This window comes from Sinocyclocheilus anshuiensis, unplaced genomic scaffold (assembly GCF_001515605.1).
Source record: "Sinocyclocheilus anshuiensis isolate Anshui unplaced genomic scaffold, SAMN03320099.WGS_v1.1 scaffold315, whole genome shotgun sequence".
Classification (NCBI taxonomy): domain Eukaryota; kingdom Metazoa; phylum Chordata; class Actinopteri; order Cypriniformes; family Cyprinidae; genus Sinocyclocheilus; species Sinocyclocheilus anshuiensis.
The window spans coordinates 100,794-115,851 of record NW_015548210.1 but is presented as its reverse complement, the minus strand read 5'-3'; the positions used below and the strand labels follow the sequence as shown (position 1 = coordinate 115,851).

General features: G+C 36.9%; 2 protein-coding genes across 4 annotated transcripts in view; one reads left to right on the top strand and one right to left on the bottom strand.

Annotated features, from left to right (window-relative positions):
- Positions 1-824: 824 nt before the first annotated feature.
- LOC107653717 (glucose-6-phosphate translocase-like) lies at positions 825-5,932 on the bottom strand. The gene is made up of 10 exons (XM_016440515.1): positions 5,857-5,932; positions 4,703-5,117; positions 4,018-4,250; positions 3,261-3,513; positions 2,748-2,903; positions 2,572-2,657; positions 1,963-2,076; positions 1,804-1,869; positions 1,568-1,706; positions 825-1,114 (listed from the first exon to the last, which is right to left on the bottom strand). The coding sequence occupies exons 2-10, from the start codon at positions 4,848-4,850 to the stop codon at positions 948-950; spliced, it is 1,362 nt and encodes a 453-aa protein (XP_016296001.1). The 5' UTR covers positions 4,851-5,117; positions 5,857-5,932; the 3' UTR covers positions 825-947.
- A 5,819-nt stretch (positions 5,933-11,751) lies between these two features.
- The window catches only part of LOC107653716 (galactosylgalactosylxylosylprotein 3-beta-glucuronosyltransferase 1-like), an 11,347-nt gene continuing 8,040 nt past the window's right edge, over positions 11,752-15,058 (top strand). Inside the window, exons 1-3 of one of the 3 annotated variants that reach the window (XM_016440513.1) lie at positions 11,752-11,993; positions 13,667-13,752; positions 13,918-13,981. The gene's annotated coding sequence lies outside the window, so the exon portion shown is untranslated. Of the gene's footprint in view, positions 11,994-13,666; positions 13,753-13,776; positions 13,982-15,058 lie in introns of those variants that run through there. The other 2 variants (XM_016440514.1, XM_016440512.1) reach the window with 2 other exon arrangements.

The following is a 15,058-nucleotide window of genomic DNA, read 5'->3' as shown; positions in this document are numbered from 1 at the left end:
AATAAACTAATAATAATAATAATAATAATAAAGACAGGAAAAAATATCAAGACCAATGTTTAAAATGATGTAAAATGACACATACGCAACAACTTAGTTACAATAAACTTTTATACTACATTTTTACACCTTTATACATCATAAAGGATACTGTTGTTTGCATTAAATTAGTATGAATTGGGTACATATAAAAAAAAAAAAAACAATTTCTGCTGTAACACTGAAGGCAAAAGTACAGGTATTTAAAGTGCAAAAGAACAATGTGTGTCTATGTAAGACAGTCTATAGACTGGAAAAAGATTATCCTCAATTCAGCACATAACTCAAGCTCTAAAGTTGTTACCCAAAAAATTAGCAAGCTCAAAAAGCTTGTGATAAGTTAAACAACATTCAGGTGAAACAATTCATGTTAATATTTACTAAGAAAGTAAACAATTTTCTATACTAGTGTGTAAACATTTCTGTTCTTACAGTAATATAAATTCTGCTCTTCTGAAAGATGTACAGTGGAGACACTTACGTCTCTGAAGTGTGTGAATGTTGTGATCTTGCTGACGAATAAGCTTAAGAAAAAAAAATCTAAATGTTAAAAAGTTAAAAATCTTTTTTTTTTTTTAAAGTACAACAGTAACACTGACATTAAAGCAGTTCCTTAAAAGGACAGTCAAAAGAAAAATGAAAAATCTGTTATCATTTACTCACCCTCATGTCATTCCAAACTTTCTTAGTATGGACAAAAAATACAATGGAAACCGAAATTGTTTGGTTATTACAAAATCTTCAAAATATCTTATTTTGTGTTCCACATGTTTAGAAAGACATGAGGATGAGTAAATAATGACAGAATGTTTAATTTTTGGGTGGACTGTGCCTTTAAGTACAGATGTCCTAACTGAGTGCTGTCACATTCACTGGGCTCTCTGATATGATCATATTTAATAGGAGAATTAGTCCATCTTTTTAGCCACGTGACCCATTTTTGTGCGCATGTTACGCACAAAGAAGAAACAAACTGTTGTTACAGCACAGGCGACCTCTGCTACCCAGAATGCCGTGTCCCAGCTGTACCGTTTGGCAATGGTGCTGAATGGCAGTCCAGCAATGAATGCACCAACTGAAAGAAAACAACAATCAGGAATTTATGGTTATATGGAGCATTAGGCCTGTCGCAATAATCAATATATCGACTTATTGCGCAATATATGTACATGACCTCAATCATTTTTGGTGACGCAATATATCGCCCATTATATTTACTTAAAAATTAATGTCACCATGTTTTGTACATTCCACTTGATTTTGATACTTAATTTCCATGATCTAAATATTCTTAAAAATTAAATTTTTTTTGTCATTTGTCATTCGTGTGTAGGCCTTCTTGCATTATGCTGTTACATTATGATTATATATTCAGTGGCATAAAATGGTCTTTAAAATGACAATAATATCGCTTATCGCAATTATTTCCGGGGCAATATATCACACAACAAAAAGTTGTTATCGTGACAGGCCTATGGAGCATTTTATCTTAATGCATTTTTTCATTAAACAGTTCCTGCAGATGTACCATTTGCCATCAGAGCTACAATGGCATGTGATGTCCCACAGAAATTGGAAGGGGCGCTTTCACTCGCAATCACCCCAAACAAGGCAATTGGTCCGTACGAGGAAAATCCAAATGCAGCACCAAGAATCAAAATCCAAAGCTGCAGAACAGAAATTGTTGTATTAGACACCATTAAAGCAAAAAAAAAAAAAAGGCTAATTAGTTGAAATATCATTGTGGTGAATTTTTGGATATACCTCTTTCTCTGAGACACCAGTGAGGACTGAAACTGGATGGAGTGCCAAAACCCATAGTGGTGCTTCCTGAGAAACCACACATAATGATTCAACCAACACAATTAAGCAAAAATTGATGCATGTATAGATTTTACAATTTTTAGAAGAAAAAAAAATCACCTCTGGGGTCTCTGGTGTGATGGTAACACGGAAGAGGTACATGGACACAGCCATGCCTGCCATCATCATCAGGAGTAGCCCATGGCGAGGATTACCATAGGTACCCAGCCCTTGCTGTAAAACAGGAAGTCACTGTCTAACAGATGACATGATCTCTATTCATAAATTGCAAATTTATCCCATAATGAAGATATATATATAGCAATTAAGGGTGATTGTGAATCCTACATTAAAGGAATAGTTCACCTATATGCAAGTATGAAGATTTGCTAAAAAAGGAACTCACCCTCAGGCCATCCAAGATGTAGATGAGTTTGTTTCAAAATGCAGCTTTTCACATCACAAAACTGGACTGGAGACATGTGGGTTACTTGTGGATTATTGTGATGTTTTTATCAGCTGTTTGGACCCTCATTCTGACGGCACCCATTCACTGCAAAGGATCCATTGGTGAGCAAGTGACGTTATGCTACATTTCTCCAAATATGTTCCCACGAAGAAACAAACTCATCTACATCTTGGATGGCCGGAGAGTGAGTGAATTTTTAGCAAATTTTCATTTTTGAGTGAACTATTTCTTTAATGCATTTTACTTTAAATTGAACCCACCCTAGCCACAGCCCTGTCAGATAGATAACCAGCTCCAATGCTGCCAAAAAACCCACCAACTTCCAGGGCACTCATGTATGAGCTGCCTGTAGAAAACACACAAGCACGTTAGCATCCTCACATAGGCCATAAACAACACAGAAAACTTCGTGATAAACAGAGAGTACCAGACTCACCCATCATAGCAGACTGGCCTTTTTCCTGCATGAGGAACAGCTGACCCCAGTCAGTGCAGGCGATCTTTACTCCAAACACAACCAGATAGCCAGCAGACAGCACCCAAAGATAAGGAGACAGCAGGAACTCTTTTAGACTGCTTTCATCATTAGGGCCTGGAAAAAGAGTGAAGACTGAGTGGATTGACACGAGCAGCAGCCAATAACAAACATACATAATTCAAACAGCATAAACATAAAAACAACAAGCATATATTATACACTCATTCAAAAGTTTGGAGCTTTTTAATGTTTTTGAAAGAAATCTTTTATACTTACCAAGGCTGCACACAGTAAAAGCAGTAATATTGTGAAATGTTATGGCAATTTAAAACAATATCTTTGTATTCAAATATATTCTAAAATGTAATGTATTACTGTGATGGCAAAGCTGAATTTTCAAAAATACGTTTCTCTTCAGCCATAGAAAACAACTAGATGATCTAAGCACTAGATGATATACTGCTTTCTTACCTCCTTTTTTTCCTTTGCCCTTTTTAGCGCCAGGCTCAATATTGGGCAACCCCACATCACTGGGTTCGTTCTTCACCGTCAGAAGGCAACCGACAGCGACAGTCATGCAGATCACCCCAGACATGGACATGATGATTCTCCAATCATAGTACTGAACCAACACTGTAGTGATGATGGGTCCCAGACTACCAGCCAGGTTCATACTGCAGCACAGGATGGCCCACCATGTCCCAAACTGAGACGGTTCAAACCACTGAAACAAGGCCAGTACAAGGACATTTTAATAAATCTTTTCATGGAAAACCAATAACACAATGTCAATACGGGATAGTGTAAAAACGCCTATTTCAATTCATAATTACTACGAAACATCCACAAATCAATCTGAAATGCAAGTAAATAACATTTAGTTCAACTTAGGTCAACTTAAATCCAAGAGCAATGCCTGTTAATGACCATTATGCATTTTATCATCCACTGAAATTTATGTAATACTCAATTACATTAATTTTATTGCAGACCAACAAGTGATTCCAGGTTGGTCAGGCACAGATAACTACAGCTGGTTGCTTTAATTAGATTTAAGTGTATCGTAATGCTCCCAGCTGTACTTCACAAGTATGTGGCCGGCATCAGCTGTTGCATCTACAATCCATCAGCATGAGCTGTGAGGTCAGCTGTTAGAATTCCTGTCACATTGCCAACACTGGAGGACAGGTGCATATTGATGGATTTAAAGGTAAAGGGTCAGCCTTACCTTCCGAAGCACCTTTCCACATGGTGGCCAGCCAAAACCCTGACCAAACCCGTTCACGAACCAAAGCACGGTAAACAGCATGACAGTGGATGACCAGGAAAAGGCGATGTTTATGGCGCCCACAATGAAGAGCCCGATGGAGAAGAGCCAGCGAGCGCTGATCTGGTCCGAAAGCACTCCGCTGATAAACTTACTGATAGCATAGGCCAGAGTCTGGCTGCTGGTGATCAGCCCTGCATCACAGGAAACAGGAGAAATCAAGGCTGAAATCCTCTGGATGCTTTGCAGATCTGACATAGTTTACTAAGAATCATGCAGCAGCCAAATAAATACTGCATTGCATTTCACAAGATTTCATTTATTTGATAAAAATATACAGTTAAACAGTTATATTGTGAACTGTTTTCGATTTAAATATATTTTCAAATGTAATTTATTCCTGTGATGCAAAGGATCATGTCACATGATCCTTTAGAAATCATTCTAATATGCAGTTTTGGTGCTCAAGAAACATTTCTTATTATTATCAATGTTGAAAACTGTTGTGCTGCTTTTATATTTTTGTGGAAACTGTGAAACATTTTTCAAGATTCTGTGATGAACAGAAAGTTCAAATTAATTGCTTAAAAAAAAAAAACAAAGACATCCAAAATGTTGTTATATGTGTAGAACACACAACACTCACCAAGTTCTTCTTTATCCAGATCAATCTCCTCCATCACTGATGGCATCAGAAAGGAGAAAGTCTTTCGGTTGAAGTAATACAGCATGTAGCCCACAAACATTGAGATGAATATAACTGTGCGGTAATATCCATAGCCTGCTGCTCCCATGATTGCAGTTGTGAAATTATTAATAAATACAAGCTAAATATGTACAAATAAATAAATAAATAAAAAAATCTGCAATATCAAGGCCAAAAAGTGTGCTGGATGAAAATCTTTCAGTTCTGATAAACAGTTTTCTCCTGATGAAACTTTACAAACTTTCAAAAACTGATCCAAAGGTCTAATTCATTTCTGACTTCTAAGGATGGTATTTTTAGCTCTTCTCCAGGTTCCTTAAAGTTGCATGGGTGACAGACCTCTTCACTGATGTACCTGGAAAACATCTCAGAGTCAGTTTACTTTAGTCTCTGTGCAAGTAACTTGCTGTGAAGTTGGCCTGCATCCAAATACATCTGAGCAAAAGCAAAGCATCAGCACTATTTAGACTTTCAAACTCAAAACAGATCACTCCAGACGGAAGTTTCATGAAAAGGTTATCCACACTTTCCACAGACCTTGTGAAGTCTAAATGCTAAAGGGCTACTTGAGTGGCCATGGTGCATGTATGGGGGGATTTGAAAAGCGATATGAATTTGAAACATGATGCAGGTGTCAAGGGAACATCTCTTGCAAGAATGCCAAGACACCAGATACAAATAACCCTACACATGCTTGCTTCACATTGAAGGTGGACACATGCGCTCTTATTGTAAGAACTGATGAAACCGATGACTGGTGTGTTAAAAAGGATAATAATAATAATGAAGCTATGTGAATAAACGGGATGTGTTTGATCTGCCCAGCGCATTATACTGCGTTTAGAATGCACTTGACATCGCGAGGGCGCACTGGCGCCCGCACGAGATTATAAAAACGCAAAACTGCATCAAAACAACGAATGCAGTAACAACACTGATTCTGACCTCTACAACAAGCGTCCTCAGTACCAACGTGCAGACTAAACGTATTTTGTTATGCTAAGATACATAGAGATAATTCTCTACATATATTGTTTAGACAGTTTAATGTTACTTTTCTGTTTCATATATAAGGATAAGTGAATAAAATATACCTCCAACAGTCCGGGTTTCGCGCTCAGAATACACGCTAATGCAGGAGCTCTTCTCTAAACTCTTTTCTGATTTGCTACCAACCTGTCATTTCTGGCGCGGTGGGCGGGCTTTTGGCTTCTTGCGGTCCTCAGTGGCATATTTGCATAAACTTCAGCTGTGAATTGTATTGCATTTGTGGAGCAGTTTTAAATTTACTCGAAATTACAGCATTTCAAGAGAAGTATCAGAGAAGTACCAGAACTTCAATTCAATTTCAATTCAGTCCAGCAATTAAAAACGTAAACTTCTGGTCCACTGAATTGAAATGCATTTGGGGTAAATAGCCCAATGTTTACTTTTACATGACTTTTAAGGCGTGATTGGAACGTTTATATTAATTTTTTCCGAATAATTTAGAAACAAGACCTACATGTCCAATGGTGCTGAGTCAAAGATGTGGCCCATCATTGCACTACAACCACTAGATGGCGCACTTAGAATGCATTATGCCGTGTTTTGTCTTGATATTATAATTCATATATGGGCAATTAATATTATGTTATGCTAATATATTTATTATTCTCTTTCAAATAATAGACAAAATTATAACAACATTCAGAGACCATCTAGTTCAAAATAGATTAAATAATTTAAATCGTAGATTAAAGGTTTGTGAATTCTGTCCTTCCATCTTAAATTTACATCATTTTTTAAATGTTGTCACATTTTTATTGGTGCAAGCTGTTACATGAATTTTAAATGTTGTAATTTTGTACACTTTACTATTTTCAATTTCTGTTCCATTTCTAATACTGAGTCAAATCATTGTCTTATGTTCCACAATTGTTTCACAGTTTAAATTTCTGCTGAAAAGCATATACTAAATAATTTAGATATCTTAATTTATAATTAATACAATTATTATAACTAAATTGAGTTATTCAATGGCAGGTTCCCGTTACCCCACAGTGCTGATATTGTGAAACGTGCCCTAGCTGCTTGTTAGATGAATTCTTTGAAAGTTTATTTTGTTATTTTTATTAGTCATTTATTCTGTCAGCAACCCCAGCGGTATTCAGCGCAGGCCTGGGAGAATGAATGAGCAGACATACAGAGTTGTTGCACAAAGCATTCTCAGCTTTATTTAGGAAGAGGGTTCATATTTATAAAAACAATGCCAGCCAGGTCCCGGACATACAATCAAAGTATTTAGCCTAGAAGTTACATTACCCTATATGAAAAGGAAATATAGGCTACTAAGTTCTAGTTACTACTTATAAGATACAAATAAAATGTTCTAAGTGAGTATGTGTCTGTCTAGCAGTCAGTTTCTCACCTAAATTTGCTCAGCACAGTGTATGTGTGTGTGTGTGTGTGTGTGTGTGTGTGTGTGTGTGTGTGTGTGTGTCTCAGCACAGTGTATGTGTGTGTGTGTGTGTGTGTGTGTGTGTGTGTGTGTGTGTGTGTGTGTGTGAGTGAGAAAAGAGGAAGTACATGAAGTACATCTAATTAAGAAATAAAGAGACAAAGAGTGAAGCTTTGAAAAAATATGAACAACGGCCACTTTGAAAATTAGTATGAATGTGAAATCAATAGCTCATTCTGATCTGATGGGGAGCTTGGTTAAGGCAGTGCAGCTGCCTGTGGAAGTGGCCATAGTCAGTGTGAAGGGGCATGCAACAGGAGATTCAGACAAAGTAAGAGGAAATCGACTGGCTGATGCAGCTGCAAAAGAAACTGTTAAAAAACAATGTACAAAGAAAATTGTAAATGTAAAGGTTAAAGGTGCTTTAGATAAATGATTTTGCTCTTATCTTTAACAAGCTTGCTATTAGGGTTCTGTCCCCTTAAAAAACAGCCATTTTAGAGTGAAACTCAATCATAAATGATTCAAAGTGGCCATTATTAATATCTCTTTATCTCTTAACTAGATGTACTTCTGCTTCACACATACTGTGCTGAGCACATTTGGGTGAGAAACTGAAACCATCCCTAGACAGCTAGACAGACATACTCACATTAACACCTGTGATATATAGTTATTGTTATGACTTTAATGACTTTAATCTGATTACGTAATCCAGATTACATATAATCACTTCCCAATGCTGAAAATAAACATATACCCTGAAAAAAATCAAACCGTCTCAAAATTTCAGCAATAATGTCTAAGAGGTTGTTAAATTACCCTCACTTTTAAAACACACCACAAAGTTCACTAGCGTTCTGACATGCTGTTTAGATTTTTACAGCTAAATGTCATAGGAAACACTTAGTAGAAAATTGCAGTTGAAGTGACAATATAATGCCTAATGTCTCTATAATGGCTCTGTCTACCCAGGGAAATGTTCAGAAAGCGACTTCTCCATGGTTCGACTCGTTATGTGTGTTTGTGCATGTGTGTGTAAGTGAGTGAGACAGACAGAGAGAAGCAGCACAGGATGCTTTACTCCTATTCAGATGAGGTTGTGTTAGAGTGTCTGTTTTGTTTTCTTTGTTTTGTAAAAACAAAATATTAGATTAGAAGGTGTCTTTCAATTTAGTTCTTTTGTATTCTCAAAAAGCATTTGCAGGAGCAAGAGACGGGAAAAAAACGAGTGAAGAATCTGTACAGAGCGGGACTTGGTACACTTGACAGGCATTCAGGTAAGATAATGTCTTCTCCTGCAATCGATAGACTGAACTATTATTCATTCATGCTCTGACTCCTGCTATTGAAAAATTATTTCTAAAACAATTACAGACCCAGTCACATGGAAGTGCTGTGCTAAGGATTTTAACAAGGCTGTTTTGATATGTCGCTCTGTGTTTCTTTTCTGGGTTTAGTTTTTACAGCTCAGAAACTGTGATCACTGCAGCACGTGGACTTGACCGTGCAGTGTTATCTGTCTGCTCCGCACTGGTGCTGCAGGCTGAAGGCTTCGATTAGTACAGTTAGAGGGTTTTTTTTTTAACTGAACTGTGTCATGTGCATGGAAATCAATAAAGTGGCTATCAGCCAAATCACCTCAGGAGCTCACAGCACTGTCCCGTGAAGTAAAGATTGCATTAACAGCTTTTAATGACCTGATTAAATGATTTAGAGGCAGATGCCACTTAAAATGAGCTCTCTAAAAACTAAAAGCCAGTAAAACTGGTCTACTGTTCTTTGTGTGATTTTTCAGGGAATTTTCAGCTTTGGTATTTGCACATCTTTTGAAGCAGATTGGAGTAGGAAGAAAATCTCGTATTGAAACAATACACATCAGTATGATAGAGAGAGGGAGAACAGAAGAGAGGGGCAGTGTCAGTAAGAACCGTCTGTCGTTCGTACCAGCGATCTACTGCCAGATTTGTTCCTCCTGTTGCCATAGCAACAGTCATTATGCATCATTTCAGATTGTAGAGTTAATATTCAGGAACTGGTACTATCTGTACCTGTATCATTGTAAACAATAGTTCACGAATATTCTTTATTTGTTATTTACATGGGACTCAAATCTGAAAAGTGCAAGTTAAAAAGTAAAATCTCACAGTCTGCTTTCCATCTCTGTCTACTTTTATTGATTTTAACCTGATTTAATCTGATTTCACGCACTGGTTTACACTTCAGTCTGATTTACACCTTGGTCTGATTTCGCTGTTTTATATCCATTTCAGTTTGATTTCAATGTCTGATTTCCACCTCAGTCTGATATCTCGCTGTGATCTACACCCCAGTCTGCTTTCACTTTTTGATATCCAGCTTTATAATTTCATTGTCTGACAGTCTGATTTAATGACAGTCTTATCTCCACATCAGTATGATATCAATGTCTGATTTCCAGCCCAGTTTGATTTTAATCTCTGATATCAGCCTGAGTCAATCAACCTCTCTAAATTCCTCAGTCTGATCTCCACATATGTCTGATTCCATTGTCTGATATCCACCTCACTCTGATTTTACTTTCTGACTGTCTGTTTTCACCTCAGTTACACATTGGTCTAATTTCACTGTTTTATCTCCATTTTAGTTTGATTTCAGTATCTGACTTCCACCTCATTCTAAAATCTCACTCTGATCTACACCCCAGTCTGGTTTCACCATTCGATCTCCCCCTCAGTCTGATTTCAATGTCTAATTCCCAGCCCAATTTGATTTCACTCTCTAATTTCCATCTCAGTCTGATTTTGCAGTGTGATATCCACCTCAGTCTGATTTCACTCCCTTATTTCCATCCAAGTCTGATTTCACTGTCTTTCAGTGTCTTGTCTTCACCTTGATCTGATATCTAACTCTGATCTACACCCCAGTCTGACTCTGCTTTCTGATATCCAGCTATATAAGTTCACTGTCAACAGTCTGATTTCACCATCTGATCTCCACTTTGATCTGATTTGAATGTCTGAATTCCAGCTCAGTTTGACCTTACTGTCTGATGTCAACCCGAGTCTGATTTCATTCTCTGATATCCACCTCAGTCTAATTTCACGGTATGACAGTCTGATTTCACTCACTTATTACCGCCAAAGTCAGATTTCACTGCGTGATCTCGACCTAAGTCTGTTTTTAATGTCTGATTTCCAGCTCAATTTGATTTCGCTGTCTGATTTCCATCTGTCTAATTTTGCAGTCTGATCTTCACCTCTGATTTTTACCTCAGTCCGATTCCATTGTCTCATAGCCAACTTCAACTTGATTTTACTTTCTGACAGCCTGACTTCACACCTTTCAATCCAACCCAATTTGATGTCATTGTTTGATTTGTATCTCAGTTTAACTACACCCCAGTCTGACTCTGCTTTCTGATATCCGGCTATTTAAGTTCAAAGTCTACAGTCTGATTTCATCATTTGATCTCCACCTCGGTCTGATTTTATTGTCTGATTTCCAGCTCAGTTTAACCTTACTGTCTGATGTCAACCTGAGTCTGATTTCGTGTTATCCCCACCTGAGTCTGATTTCACTATCTCATCTCAACCAGACTTTGATTTCAGTATCTTGTCTTCCCCTTGGTCTGATATCTCACTCTGATCTACACCCCAGTCTGACTCTGCTTTCTGATATCCAGCTATTTAAGTTCAAAGTCTACAGTCTGATTTCACCATCTCATCTCAACCTTGGTCTAATTATAATGTCGGATTTCCAGCTCAATTTGATTTTATTCCTATCTCATACCAACCCTCTCTGATTACATTGTCTCATAACCAACTTAAGTCTGATTTTACTTACCGACAGTCTGCCTTCACACCTTAATATCCATCACAGTTTGATTTCATTGTCTGATTTCCACCTCAGTTTGACTTCACTGTCTGATATCACTTCAGTCTGATTTCACTCTCTTGTTTCCACCTAATTCTGATCGCAATCTCGGTCTGATTCTAATGTCTGATTTCCAGCTCAGTTTGACCTTACTGTCTGATATCAAACCGAGTCTGATTTCACTCTCTGATATCCACTTCAGTTTGATTTCACTGTCTGATATCACTTCAGTCTGATTTCACTCTCTTGTTTCCACCTAATTCTGATCGCAATCTCGGTCTGATTCTAATGTCTGATTTCCAGCTCAGTTTGACCTTACTGTCTGATATCAAACCGAGTCTGATTTCACTCTCTGATATCCACTTCAGTTTGATTTCACTGTCCGATTTCCATCTCTGTCTGATTTAACTTCAGTTCAATCTGATTTTGCTGTCTCATTGCTGTGTCGTCTTTTAAACTCAGCCTCTCCACAGTGATTGAGACGATTTCAGATTTACTCATGTGGGATGATCTGATTGGTGAGAATTAAACAGGACAGACATTGTGTGGAGGAAAACCCACACTTCACAGCATCTCAGAACAGTCTTAGAACCCTAATGGATAAAACAAAGCCTCATTCTTAGGTAATATTATTGTATTGCTCATGTTTTGAGAATTTCAGTTGGTGACGTTGTTGATGAGTGCCATTTGTCTCCGCTGCCATCTCCCATCAGCATCCACAATTGCAGTCTTTGTTGTCTGAATGAGAGGACACATTCTTCCAGAGGGATGACCTCTCTTCTCCCTGCTGGCCCCGGCACTGCTGACACCAGCCCAGCAGCCTCTCTCTCCATCTCTTATTGTCTTTTCTCTCTCAAAGGCCACCAGCAGGATATCTGACTGATAAACAGAGTGTGTAAATGACTGTGTCAAGGCAAAGAGAGAACGATGAAACATGTAAGTATAGCTGGCTTTAAATCTTTTTCATTTTCTATTGAGCAGATGCTGATATGCTTTCCTCTTAAATATGAAAGTGTGAGATTTATGGTGTTTAACTATTTTACTGTCATGGTTTAAAAAACTGGGAAGGATCGTTGCAAAATTCACAGTTGCTTTTTATGCATGCTTGCGTTTGTGCTGAATATATGGAGCTTCAGCTTCTCTGTCAGCCAATTTTAGCAACACAACCATATCTCCCTCTGGGACACACGCACAATAAACAAACTGAGACAAGTGTAAGGCACCAAGCAGTGCTGCCTTTTTATTGGTTGTTTTAAGTGTTTGCCTAAACCGTAAGAAGTGAATCTGGGCTGTGAGCATAAGACACAGGGACAGACAAGCGATTAGGGTGCTTAAGAAGTATCTTCAGAATGATTGAATCATTGACCTTGAAGAGAAAGTAAAGGATTCATGAATGTCCATCTTGGAGTTTCTGTTATTTGACAGTGTTTTGGAGAACATTATGAATGAATCTCATAAAAACATTTTCATTTGATTTGTTTATGTATGCATTTATTTATTTATTGTTTGGCATTGTGCCATTATTTTCATAACAAATAAGCACATTCACCCACAAATTGATTTTAAATTTGTTTAATTTATATTCTATATTATTTGTTGTAAATGTATATAAAAATGTCAAAAATGTGTAAATTCTAGAAGCTAGAATATTATAATTTGTTAAATGTTTTTACATCATGATGCAGATTTGGTGACTTAAGGCCAGATAAAATATTTCACCTCGATTCAGTGGCTTATTTGGACTCCAGTCTAAATCCCTGGCGGTGCTCATTATTTTGTGACTTACTGAGGCACACAATGGTTTGACCTAAATCCAACAATCTCTCTGTGCGTGTTTATGTCTGGGTTTTCTGTTCATCTTCCTGTTTGATGCGTTGTACATCTTTAATGCCTGAAATCCTCATGGACAGAATGACCTGCCAAACCAGAGATAATGTTCTGCATGAATTATCATGGAGTGATATGCAGACCAGGAATAGCAGAAATGACTATCTCAAAAACAAAGTATCACATTTTATACTTATTTTCATGACACTCTATAACAGTACAAGTATTCTGCAAAAACATCATAAAAAATGTTATTAATGTAATTAATGCATTTAAGAACAGAAAATTATCAAAGGAGAAAAAAATATAATTTAGGGGTGTTGCACCAAAGGACAACAAAACGTAACACTTTTTACAAATATATATATATTTATTGGCTTTTTATGCCGTTATTGTGAGAGGACAATGGAGAGCTGACAGGAAAGCATTGGGTGGAGTGGGGGGAGCAGGATAGACAAAGGACCTCAAGGCAGGATTTGAACTCAGGTTGCCGTGTGCGCAGTTGCACTGTGTGTCAACGCACTAACCACAAGACTATAAGTACCGATAAAATGTAACACTTTTATACTGGTTCCAAAAAAGTTAAATATTTGAACAATTCTAAGACAAAAAATTACCATGTGCACGTTATGGGCTTCACAAGGGGCTTCAGCAACATGACCTTGAACGAGGTCCTTCAACTAATTAAAGTTGTCCGTGGAATTTCTTGATTTATAATCAGGATGGTGTCACACTGTCTGTAACTATCAAGCAGCCCTGAACACCTTAATTAGCTGTTTCAGGTGTGTTTGATTGGGGTTGGAGCTGAAATCTGCAGGACGATACCTCTCCAGGGTTGGAAACCCCTGATACACTCTTAAAAATAAAGGTGCTTAAAAGGTTCTCACAGCGATGCCATAAGCACCTTTGTTTTTAAGAGTGTACATATTATAGTATTAATTTGGGTGAAAGCTATTGAGAAACTTGACTCATTACTGTTCATGATATCTGAATCTAAATGTGATTATGTGTCTCAATTATTGACATGTTGCAGATCCTGATAGAGTTACTCAGACACTGACCGCTGAGGGGTTATGATGAGAGAGGGATAAACACAGGTGAGCTCATTTTTATCATGCAGAGTATTGACTGAAGATGTGAAACTGAAGACATACCCAAACACTTCTTACAAGATCTGAGATTGAGAGGATGGATTTGAATCTTTTGGTATATTTAAAATTGTATTTGATTGCAACAGAAGTAAAGTTTAAAGTAATAGTGCACCCAAAAGAAAAGAAAATTCTGTCATCATTTACTAACACAAATGTCTTTCCAAATTTGTATGGCTTTTTTTTTTTTTCCTGCTGCAACATAAAAGACAGATTTTTTATTTTTGGGTAGACTATCCCTTTAAAGCTTATGCTGACCTATTTTCTGGGAGAAAGGAGCTGCAGAGAATATCTTTTTTTTTTCCAGTCACTTTTTCAAGTAGAGCATGACTTAGTTCATCCTATATGCTACAAATCATGCTGCATGTTACAGGAATGAACACTGTGTGCAGTGAAAACCCAAGTATGCAAGTAAGCAAACGCCACTTGTTGGGTATGTCTGCTCGATTATGGCAAAAAGCATAATCATATTTATTTTGTTCAGTACTGAGATCATGATTATTTAACAAGATTACTTACTGACTTTGGAAACATGCATTTATTAAACTTTTTTTTTTTACTTTGTCTTTTTAACAGTGGATTTCCTTGAACTTTAAATATTCAACTGAAAAACAAATAAAAATAATATAAAAAATAAGATAAAAAAAATAAGATTAAAATGAATGAGATCAACTAAAAGGGTGTGGAGCTGTCAAAAAAACAAACAAAAAAACTGCAATCTCCCTTTTTTTGTTACTTATATTTCCAAAATTCGAATTATATTTGACAATTATATTCAAAAGTCCAGAAGAGGGCGCAACCAATAAATACAAAGCAAACAGCACCATGTTATATATATTTGTTATTACAAAGAACAAACCTGTGTATAAACAAAGTGTATTTATTTTTATCTAAAGTTTATTCAAATATAAAATCAAAAGTTTTAAAGGGGTCATATGATGTTGCTAAAAAGAACATTATTTTGTGTATTTGGTGTAATGAAATGTGTTTATGCGGTTTAAGGTTCAAAAAACACATTATTTTCCA